Source organism: Fukomys damarensis, unplaced genomic scaffold, assembly GCF_012274545.1.
Source record: "Fukomys damarensis isolate Sample0158 unplaced genomic scaffold, DMR_v1.0_HiC HiC_scaffold_35, whole genome shotgun sequence".
Taxonomy (NCBI): Eukaryota; Metazoa; Chordata; class Mammalia; order Rodentia; family Bathyergidae; genus Fukomys; species Fukomys damarensis.
The window spans coordinates 38,024,536-38,036,345 of record NW_022900947.1 but is presented as its reverse complement, the minus strand read 5'-3'; the positions used below and the strand labels follow the sequence as shown (position 1 = coordinate 38,036,345).

Here is an 11,810-nt window from a genome sequence, read left to right as displayed (position 1 = left end):
CCAAGTAACAAAAAAAAAAAAAAAACAAAAAAATACAGTTGAGTTTTGAGGGTTTTATTGTTTGGAAAGATTATAAAACCTTAGCCAAATTTCTCAGGATCACATTAGTTCTGTTTTATTCTTTGTAGCTTTTACACAGAAATAAACCATAGTCTAAATGTATGTTATTATTTGGCAAGGTGTTTAAAAAAAAACACCCCGAATTGTTGCAATAAATGTCTGTAAAGTTTTACTGGAAATAGCATAAAATTTTCTTGGGCTGTGAGTATATGTTCTTCATTTTGCCTGGGACATCTATGACCCTACTTAAAATGATTTCTTTCACTAATTCTTGGTCTTTTTCTTTCTATTTTTTGTGACCCGATCACCTTGCTTAGCAAATGGAAATTCTAGCAGTAAGTGACCTGTCTTGATTTATAGACTACTTATCCTTGCCAGACAAACTGGTTTTCATCTGCCATTTGTCCTATTGTGACCTAGCAATGTTTTGTCATGGACTACTTTTAAAGTAGTGTGTGCTTTGATTTTATGTAGCCTAATCCATGAAATGTTGGTTCTAAAAGAGACTTTATAATTAATATGTATGTGCAAGTAGCAGTTGCCTTTCTCTATAACTAACATCTTTTAAATTTTTTAATTTAAAAAAAATCAAAGTATACAAGATTATTTCATTGAGATTCCTCAGTGGCTTTCTTTAGAGGATAAACTTTGTGTAGATAAGAGTTTACCCAGATTCACTTTGCTTTACAAAGAACTTGTTGATAAATGCAAAGATGTACATTCCAATGGGGGCAAAACTCTATGCATTGTAAATTCTTTCCATTATGAATTTAAAGATTTAAATTATAGAGTCCTTTTAAAGCATCCTGTATATTGCCTTTGATAAATTCTATTAGCCAGTGTTAAAATTGCTTTATACTAAAAATGAATTATGTAACCAGCAGTGATCCTCATATTTGTTTTACTGCCAGTCCTCAAAGCATCTTTCATCTGCCTTTCATCAGCTTCACACCATATTAACTTGCTTACTCTGAAAAATAAATGCCAAAACAATTTTAACATAATTACTCATAATTTTCTATTGGAAATATGCTGTCTAGTCAAATATGGAAAAATAACACCTAAATTTAATATGGTATTATTTATTTCTAGGAACTGGAGCTCTGCCGAAGGTTGTACAAACTTCATTTTCAATTGCTGCTTCTGTTCCAGGCCTACTGTAAACTTATCAACCAAGTAAATACAATAAAAAATGAAGCAGAGGTAAATATTTAGTTGTCCTAGTCAATAACTGATTCAAGAAAACTTCAAAGTTTATATTCTTGGTGAGAGTAGCTAGGTTCAGAGTTACTTACACGGAGTCACTTTTTTCAGATAAAGAGGTACTTCTTGGATGACGTGCTATGCCATACGTATTCACGTATAAGACAGCAACATCCAGTAGTTTTCAGAGGCTCAAGACCTTAATACAGATATAGATCATTTGTAGTCAAAAGTCAAGCAGAGCATAACAATAGACATTAAAACTGTATGATGAGGGCCGGGGATTTAGCTCAGTCCACACCTGCACTGCAAGTGCAAGGTTCTGAGTTCAATCCCTGGTACTGAGGGGAAAAAAACTATGATGAAACCCCTAACACTTTGTGTATTCTGTGAATAGGAGATGGAAATTAATGTTTAAATGTTTTTTAAAATTTATTATATAGTAAAAGATGTGTTGCCATTAATACCCCTAAAAATATTCCCCCTCATTTAAAACACATTTATATCATCATTCTTGCCACTTCCTGCAGCACTGAGGAAATCTCTCATGTCTTCAGTTGTGCTGTCGTGGATTCCTCAATGTCCTCAATACCTTTATGGTCATTTTGACTTAGGGAAGATTCAGAAGTTGCATGGTGCCAGATCTGGTGAAGGAAGGTAGGACACAGTGTAACGTTTCCTGCCTTTCCACTGGATGGCGCTTGGCAGCAGCACTGTATTTTTCATTGCGTTTCTTTAAAACATGAGAGAGAGGGCCAGGGATTTGGCTCAGTGGTTCCACTGCTGCCTCTCAAGGGCCAGAGTTCAGTCCCCGGTACCAAAAACAAAACATGAAAGAGGACTTCTAAAGTTACCTCAGAATATCAAGAATGATGGCATAAGGGTGTTCGAAGTAAGGGAGAACATCTTGAGGGGGGCTATTGGCAATGTCTTTTACTGTAATTTAAAAAATTTAAACATCACTATATACTTTGATCACTGCTTGTGTATGAATATACACACAAACATGTTAAAATCCTTAGAATGCTAACTCATTAATATATATAGGTTCATAGTTACTTTAGTCTTTTTCCCTTACTAAAAATATCACTGGGGAAAATCCTTAATTTCTAAAAAGTTAAATCTGTGAAAATGCATGTAGGTGTTTATATAAAATAGTGACTAACCTTTTAAAATACAAAGACTTTCCTGTCAAAAATACTTGAAATGTACTTCCACTATTCAAAATTAAGTTACTGAATTAAAACCAAAATATAAACATTCATTACAATTTGTTTTATCGAGACTAAAGACTATTTGGTGGCTGAAATTATTCTGACTAAATGTAGAACTTGAAATATTAACTGTCCTTCTAAATTTAACATTTGATAGTAAACTTTGAAATGAGAGAAACTTAATGAATAGTTGCCCTGATGTGAAAAATGAAGTGTAAATAAGAATCAAAATGTACAACTGATAATGTGAAATAGGAAGAAAAGGTCTAAATGGGGTAGGGGAAGGTGAAAGGAAAGAAGGGAAATGAAAAAATATGAGAAAAGGAAAAAAATGGAAACAAAGTCTTTGTAATAGGGAAGCGGGGTGGAGGGTTTGAAGGGGGAGGGCAGGGGAATGGGGAAAAAATAAGAACCAATACCTGTCACGTAAAGGTACAAGATCCCAATGATGAATGTAACTGTACTGTATACCTAATATGTACCAATAAATTGAATGAAATAAAAATATAATAAAGCAAGAGAAACTACTCCTATAATCAGGTGTATCCTCACAGCCAAATTAAATGCTTTTGTTACTGAACATATGAAGAGACCCTCAAAGATGTCTTTGTTTTAGGTAATCAATATGTCAGAGGAACTTGCCCAACTGGAAAGTATCCTCAAAGAAGCTGAAGCTACTTTGGATAATGAAGAAATTGATATTTCTAAAGCTGCACAAACCACGATAGAAACTGCCATTCATTCTCTCATTGAAACTTTGAAAAATAAGGAATTTATATCAGCTGTAGCACAAGTCAAAGTTTTCAGGTAAAAAAATGAGGGAATTTAAAGATGGCTTTGTATAACCTGAGTGGAAGTTTACTAAGTTTAGGTTTTGGTTTTCAATTTGATGAGTCAATACCCTGTCTTTGTGAAAGGAAAATAGGACTTTTCAGCATTTATCACTGAAGCGATACCAGCAATGTTTTCTCACCCTCAGGTGATACTTAATATATTGGTTCAGATATTAAAATAGATTGTTACTTAGCCAAGAAACTCTACTGTGATTAGCATTACTTTAAAATACAGTTCATCTTAATTGCTTACATCGCAGAACTTCAAATTTTGTGTATTTCCAGGTCTCTCTGGCCCAGTGACATCTTTGGCAGCTGTGAAGATGACCCGGTGCAGACACTGTTACACATCTACTTTCACCATCAGACTCTGGGCCAGACAGGCAGCTTCGCGGTTGTCGGCTCCAACCTGGACATGTCCGAAGCGAACTACAAACTGATGGAGCTCAACCTAGAGATAAGAGAGTCTCTCCGCATGGTGCAGTCCTACCAGCTTCCAGGACAGGCCAAACCCATTGGAAATATGGTGAGCACTGGCTTCTGAGAAACCTCAGGCCTTGTGGGGAGAAATGAAACAGAGTATTAACCAAGCACCTTTCATGAACCCTTGCAATTCACTGATAACTCTCCTGGCAGCATCTTCATCTATAGTGTAACTAATGTCAAACTGTATCCAAAACAGAGCTCAAGAAAAAATTAATTATTTAACAGCTGCCAATACCTCCTACAATAACTGTATGAAGAAGGCATTTTTTAATTAACTTATGTGAAAAGAAAAGGGCTAAAAGTGATGCATACAAATACATTACTTCCTGGAGAAAGAAGAATTCCAAGAATGTTTGCATTAATGGCCTCTGATAAGGAGACTTGCTGGAGCAGGTGAAATGAGGCTGGAATCAAAGCTGGTTCATTTTAGCCGAAGACCTGCAAAGCTGCTTGGATTTCTAGCAGTCATCAACTAAATCAACAACTGATGTTTAGTCATCTACATGAACATCCATTCAGACAGACACAGAAAGACTTATTTGTAAAAACCATTGATTTTTTTTTTTTTTCAACTTATGGGAAAAGGGTATGGAGTGTTCTTGTTTTTTGATCTGTATAAGGAATTTGTGTGTGTGTGTGTGTGTGTGTGCGTGCGCGTGCGTGCATTTATGTGTGATGGAATGTATGGATATGTGACAGTCCTATTTTCAAGGTGTGGATGTTTGGTAATAACGTCTCAGAGCATGCCTAAAAGAGCGCACTGCAAGATTATTTTTGAAGAAATTTTATTTTATTAGATCTAACTCTTCATAGCGTGTAAATGGTAGAACATTTTAATAATATTTTAAAGCTGGGCTTTCCCGGTATTTCAAAAAGAAATAATATATCTGTTAATGTTATTGGAATGCTGCTCAGTTCTCTGATCAGTGCTTATGTTACAACTGTTGATAACTAACCAAAGTAGATGCCTGCAGAGACTTTAAAATGTAAAATAAAGATGTATGCTGCCTGTCAGCTATTTCCATTAGAAAAGTTAACTTATTTTACTCCATAATTATTATAGAAACTGTATAGACTAAAACCAGTATTTTCTTGTACATTTGTGCCATGCACTGCTATACAGGAATAGGTCTACAGAGCTAAAGGAAAATTTGTGGTCACTGATGGAATACAGTACATGGGCTGCAGGCTCTGAAGTCTGCAGAATTCAAGAGGAGAGATGCAAATGCGTTTTTAGATGTTTATTCAGGACTCACATGTATGTTACATGCTGCAGGAAGCTGGGCCCTTGGGGAAATGAAAGAAGCCTGATGACTGACTTCCACAACACGCAATGTTCATATTCACTGTCTGGTCTGTAGTGTAGCACAGACTGCATTCTCTGTCCTTTTTTAAATAGCATTTTGTAAAAGAATGTAGTCCCACAACTCCTCTGATTTGAAAGGAACACCTTGTATTTTTTATACGCATCTCTTATCCACTGTGACTTTTTAACTGGGCTCTGTGATTCCAGAGTTTGGGATGTGGAAATGAAATGCTTAGCTTTGCCTTTTTGTGGGGGTGTGGACCTGCTGGAAACGTAACTACGCTCGAGTGCATGAATTGAAGGCACTGTGCACACCGCCACTGGACTGCTGACTGCAGTTATGTTTCCTGAAAAATTCCGTAACTGGTCACGGCACCTTCATAATCACTGTAATTTTTGACCCTTATAAAAAATTATTTTAATGGTGTTCTGGTACTGTAAATGGTGTCCTTTAAATTATTTAATAACTTTTGGGTGTGGGGCCAGCAGAGAAGGATGGTGTCCAGAGACACATCACACTTTATATCCTGTCTTACTCTCCCCTATTTTTTCTTACCCTTACATCCTTTTTGTTAAAAATAAAAAGTATTGTAGCTGTTGGTTTGTGTGGTATTTTCAAAGGATAAATGACTCTATTATTTAGAAACTTTCCCAGTGTCATCTGAATAATTTTCAAGTATAGTTTTCCTTAAAAAAAGAATAGTTAACTGATTACCCAAACCAAAAGTTTTGAATAGTTGAGGTTTGTTTTGTATTTATATGTAATGAATCTAGTAATAATAAAAATGAGTACACCTCAAAAAACAAGATGCAAACATAAGTTCACTAGGTTTTTTTGCAGTTGGATTTTCCTCAAATCCAGTCTTTCTTTGCACTTCCTCCTCTGAATTTAGTTTGTATTTGACAGAAAATATCAAGGGCTTAATTTATTACCTTATTTCGTTCCACTTAAGAGTCCAGTTTTGATACAGACAACCCTTTTACTTTTGTCCACTACATTTATCATTTTAAAAGAGTCTAAAATAATAGCAAAAAAAAAAAAAAAATGTGGCTGTTTGTATGGTGCTTCACCAACGCCAAAAGACTTTTTTACACAAGTTAGGAATTCAGCAGACCCTTACACAAACTCAGCTCCAAGGGCTGGTTGTAATTCAAGTTGGTTGTGAGTCAGTCCAGCTGAGGTCTGGGTACACACTATATACATAACAAGAGGCAGGTGAATCCTCCATTAAAGTACCCCTGTTAACCCAAGTTGTTCATGTCAGGCCCGTCACAACATGAAGATCCACTGTATTTCCTACTTTTAGTGATGGAAATAGAGGGTCTGGTTATAATCCACAACTTACCTAAAGTGGAGAAACCGTTACATGTTCTCGAGGCAAAGGCTCAGCGACCGTGGGTGTATCACACCAGCAAAACCTAAATGGAATAAAACAGAACCACTAGAAAGAGTATTTTCTTCAATGGTACTGAAGATTGAACCCAGTGTACGCTGGCTACATCCCCACCCCTTTTGATCCTCCTGCCTCAGCCTTCCAGAGTGCTCGACTTAGTCACATGTACCACACTACTTATGTTTACTTTAAACATATAGGAGATATGAAGAAAACTGTGATCACTTCTCTTGACACCCAGAGATAACATTTTAGAGTATTTCCTTCCAGCTTCTCCTAAGCCATCTTAGAACAGATTCTCATTTTGCACTGTTTGCAGAAGTATGACAGACTGTGCCTTCTCCTTGGCAAAAATGTCATAAGCCAAGACATGTTTTTGTGCCATTTTGTTCAGTGTCTCAATGCCCAACCGTAAGTAAAACACAGTCTGACCTCTGCTTTCCTCAACTGTAAAGTAGCTACTGTGTTAGTAAAACCAGTGACATACATGAAAAAATAATCTAATAAACCCACTTTAGTAGACTGAACTTCAGATAGATTTCTATAATTCACATACTCGTTTATTCAGCAAATACTTATTGACCATATTTTGCAAGGAGTGATCCAAATATATGGTAAATGTTTAAAATTAAAAATTGGATTTCAGTAAAACACATTGCAATTAATCCTGCAAAATCATCTCTCGCTTCACATGCTTATTCCATTGTTTTTATGGAATTCCCAAAGACAAAATGACCACAAAAGATATTTTGAATCAATTCAGGACACTGAGGTAGTCGTGATAGTGCAAGTAGAGACAAAAGAGGACTTCAGAAAGTGGCAATGGGATGTTTTAAGCAGGAGGGACAATCCTGAGTATTAATGGCAAAGTGACTGTCACCATGACCCACTACCCCCATCACACCTTGAAAACCTCTTAGTAGGTTCTCAATGATAAAGACCACTCCCGAGCAGGGCCTGATTAATCCTAATCTGGCCCTGCTAGTTTCACCTGCTACCGCATCCTCCAGAGTATTCCACCACCATGGCCTCTTTGATTTCCTCTACCACCGGACCTTTGGACACATCACCTCAGCCTGAAAAGTTCATCTTTCCTCTTTTCCCTACTCAAACCTCAGCTCAGCTGAAGTGCCAGTCCTTTAACTGGGCTTTCCCACGCCAGCCCCACTGTTTATTACAGGCCTTTAGCCAAGCAGTGCTTCCTCATCACACGTCAGATTCCCAAATCTTCTAGCCAGATACCCTGTACCTAAAGCTCCAGAAGATGGAGGCTGCACTGAACTTATTTTCTGTACTCTGCAAGAAAATCGCTGAGCAAGTGGGTTCATGCTTCATTTCCATTAGCAGCATCTCCGTGCTTGTCAGATACCTCAGTAGGGACATAGCAGGGATAGGGGCCCTAGCCCTGCGCCCTTTGACAGGCACCATTTAGGTCCACAGGAATAGACAAACCTTATGCCCACTTTAGGCTTTTAACTCCATTGAACACATAGCAGTGTCCAAGATGTTAACAGACTGACTTCTACCGCCCTTCTCAGTAAGGCAGGTAGGGCATTCAGAACAGAAGTGACAGCTAGCACCTGGCTGCAACCGTGAGGTTTCCACAGACCAATACCCCCAGTTCCATTCAAAGCTCCCCAGGCTCTAGACAGTGCCACCTATGTCTAGGAGAGTCTGGCTGTGGGGTTTTATCGAGGAACCCGTTGTAGAAAAGGTGTTACACCCAGTACAAATCTGAAGGGGGCTCCGACTACGTCAAGGACAATGAAGGCTAATGTGTGTTTAACTCAATCTTTACGATGCTTTTTAAAAACTAAAGGGCTGGGGATTTAGCTCAGCGGTTTGGTGGCCTGCCTTGCAAGAACAAAGACCTGAGTTCAATCCCTGGTACCAAAAAATAAATAAATAATAAATAAAAACAAACTTCTTAGGGCTGGGGATTTACCTCAGTGGCACCAACCCTACCTCACAAGCACAAGGTCCTGAGTTTGACCCCCAGTGCCACACACAAAAAAGTAAAACTGTAAAAGTTACCACCTTAAGTCTACTTGATGAGTGAGTCATCTAAGTCACCTGTCTGCAGCTATTCTTCCCAAGCCTCACTCAGCCCACAGTGGTACTGATCAGTGTAGCTTGGTTCCCCCAGAAGTTCCCCTACTTAACCTACACACACAGACACTCCTGTTTACACCCCAGCAGCCCCCCCCCTTTTCTCTGAGTTCTTTTCCACCAAGGAATGGCTCTGCCTCTTCCTGCCCCAGAAGGCATCTTACTTGGATGGTCAGAAGTCTTTTAATTCAATTAACATCGGACCCACAGACCTAAGCAGGGCCATAAACCTTCTCAGTCCTTCTCCAGTGCTTGTAACTTGCTCAGCTTGGCCCATCTTACACCATAACAGAGGCTAAGAGATGACAGGCTTAGACTGGCAGCAGAAGATAAGCACTCCTCAAACTTTATTTTGAGTCAGAAGATTTTATGCAATTTTTAAATTATTTTGCAATACTTTTATTTGAAGGCTTTGTCCAAATACATTGCCTCCCCGGAAGTACTTTAAGGAGGGAGAGACAGAAGAACAAAGGAAAACCTCACTTCTGCTCCCTTAGCACACGTTCAGCAGAACCATTTTTCACATTCACTAAATGATATATTTAAAGCTGAAAGTGCTGTCACAGGACAGGCGTTTGCCTTTGCATCTCCCACACAAATCTTGACGATGCGGGCGTTTGGGGTCCACGTGGCGAATTCTTACTGGGCAGGAACATCTAGTTCTTTTACAACTCTGAAAAACCAGAGCAAGAAGTACGTACAAAAGAAACTCTTGGCAACTTCCTAGAACTTCACTCTGACTTTTCTAGTCCATTCAGATAATTGAATGCACGCTAAGCAAGGTCCTGTGCTAATCTTTTCTGCACCCCTGGCCCAGCAATGAGAAGTTTAGGAAAAGTGTTTAGCTGTGCTGTAGTGGATTCAATTCTGTTAAGTTTCGTATGTAACGTTCTAAGAAAAAAAATATTCTACTCTTCCACATCCTTCAAGTGCACAAAAAACAAACAAGTAGGGGATGAACTGGTCAATGAAAGCCAATAGAGTGATTAAGTTACTTTTTGTTGTTGTTTTCTTTTTCCTGGGATTGAATTCAGGGCCTTGCACTTGCCAGGCAGGTGCATTGCCACTGAGCTGAGTCACTGGCCTCAGGTATCTTACTTTAGAAAGGGTGGCTGACCTAAGAGATTCTGAATGGTTTTCCATATCTACTCTCTCTAACACCCTAGGGGGCTAATGCTTTCAATACCCAAGACTGAAGAGCATTGATTAGTCTCTCTGGTGGCAATTCAGGCTCATCAGCTGTGTGAAAACAGGCAAATTCAGTAATTTCTTTCTTCTTAAATATCTAAATCCCTTAGCACAGCACTAAGAGTAAGGTTTTAAGAGTAAACAATCCATGTTAGTTAATCCCATAAAGCTGAGCCCCTCTGAACAAACTTCCTTTGTGAGCTCTCAGGCGGGCAAGACTGAAACTTTCAACTCCTGTGCTTCTACTAAATAATTTAACTTGGGTACGTGCTTCCTAAGAAGCACTTGGACAAAGTAGCCAACATTTACCACCTTGAGTTAGAACAGTATTCTGTTTTCAGTTTGCTTTCTCTTATAGGCTAACAGGTAAGGCAAGCTTTCTCCCATATTGTTTCAAAGTTTTGACCAAAGGCAGAAGGAAGCTGTTACTATCTAGGCACCATTTCAGACTGGAGCACAATTCCTACAACTCCTAGCAAACAGCAATGAAAACCTAGAATCACTAGGAAACTAGCCTCTTTTAGGAAACATTCAAGAAAGTGTACCAAAACCCCTCTTCTTCCTTTACCCAACTGAGACACAAAATGCAAACATCTGAATTACTTGACAGGTGATGTCCTCCACTCGGTAAGGATTGTAAGACTTCTGACAAGTTCTGCAAAACTGTTTGAAGTAAACCTGTGATGAGAAAGAATAAACATAGAGCAAAAGCACCTCAACATTTCAACGGAAGGATGTCAGTTACATGGTGTCTCTTACCTTGTTCGTGCCCTGTACACACCACACGTATGCACTCTCCCAGCGGATGTTGCAGTCCTTGCAGTGATAATAACCATATTTCTGCTCTAAGAACTGAACAATAGGATACCAGAGGTTATCCAACAAGACACCTTCATTTATCTCTCATTTCTGAAGCTGGGAAGGATCTACTTGCAGCTTAGAATTGGCAACTTTATTCTAGACAACAGAGGGAAATAAGGTCAGGTTTGGGTAAACCTCTTCAGTAGAGTCACTAAGCTAATGGCTCAGTCAGACTGATAAGGAATGGGCCCTCAACAGCAAAATGTCTGATTAATTTTAATCATAAGGCTAGGTGTTTTCCTCGGCCAGGCAAGGGAAACACCAGATATCCAGGGTTCTTAGAAGCTTGGGATTGTCAGGTAGGGCTTTTCTCTGTAGGAAAAAGTCTGATCCTAGAGCAAGCACAGATGAAGGCAAGCTAAAAGGAGGAGACTCTGCAGCTGAGATTCTTTGAGGAGACGATCCAAGTTCTCTACAGTACTAATTAAGTTTCCATCAAACAGTAATGTCATAGAACTCTAAACATGGCACATTTAATATGAACTACAGGTGTATTACTTTATCCTCAAGCGTCCCTTTCTCCTTCCCAGGGAGAAACAAGCTTGAAGTTTTCAGAAGTAGGCCTAGAGAACTAGTAGGCACTTTGGAGAGCACTTAAAGGGATTTCATAGGTGAATAAATACTATAAAGACCAAGGAGCTTAAAGCTTGCCTAAGATCACACCCAGCTGTGTAGGGCAGCAGCCCAGTTGCGACTGACAGCCCCAGCTTCTTGCCCTCCCAAATCCACAAGGACCTGAGGTGGCTGCGGAAAATGCCACGCAACACTTCTTACTACGTCTCACCCCCATTTCCCTGGGTTACAGCTGCGCATGTGCCACAGCCCCGTGGGGCTCCACTGTCAGGCAGCAGCCCAGGACAGCCCGAAGACTCCAGCACTCCCGATTTCAGAATGGGGAGCTTTTGAAAAGCAAGGCAAGGTCCTAGAGAACACAGTAGGAGGCTCTAGCTTTCAGCAGACTCGTGTGAGGTAGGCAGGTAAGAATCAGAGGTCAGCGTCTCAGGCCCCCGGGTGCCGTCTGGCAAGGGCTCTGCCATATTCGGTGAGGCGATGGTGCAGGGGTCTTGGGGAATTGGCAGTCCTTCCAGCAAGTTCACCTCCCCTCCTTGTGTTTGTATCCACCATCGATCCTCAGAGGGCAAAGCGCCCACCCGCC

General features: G+C 39.6%; 1 protein-coding gene and 1 long non-coding RNA gene across 6 annotated transcripts in view; one reads left to right on the top strand and one right to left on the bottom strand.

Moving 5' to 3' along the window:
* The window catches only part of Fryl (FRY like transcription coactivator), a 176,745-nt gene extending 171,045 nt beyond the window's left edge, over positions 1-5,700 (top strand). For 3 of the 5 annotated variants that reach the window (XM_033758800.1, XM_033758799.1, XM_033758802.1), the window contains 4 exons: positions 378-395; positions 1,153-1,263; positions 3,094-3,284; positions 3,596-5,700. In XM_033758800.1, the coding sequence (XP_033614691.1) occupies positions 378-395; positions 1,153-1,263; positions 3,094-3,284; positions 3,596-3,854 (579 nt within the window). In that variant the 3' untranslated portion in view covers positions 3,855-5,700. The remainder of the gene's footprint in view (positions 1-377; positions 396-1,152; positions 1,264-3,093; positions 3,285-3,595) is intronic. The other 2 variants (XM_033758803.1, XM_033758801.1) reach the window with 1 other exon arrangement.
* A 3,342-nt stretch (positions 5,701-9,042) lies between these two features.
* On the bottom strand, positions 9,043-10,642 carry LOC104873506. Its single transcript, XR_783494.3, has 3 exons — positions 10,553-10,642; positions 10,397-10,471; positions 9,043-9,278 (listed from the first exon to the last, which is right to left on the bottom strand). It is a non-coding gene; the product is annotated as an uncharacterized LOC104873506 (long non-coding RNA).
* Between the last annotated feature and the right edge of the window lie 1,168 nt (positions 10,643-11,810).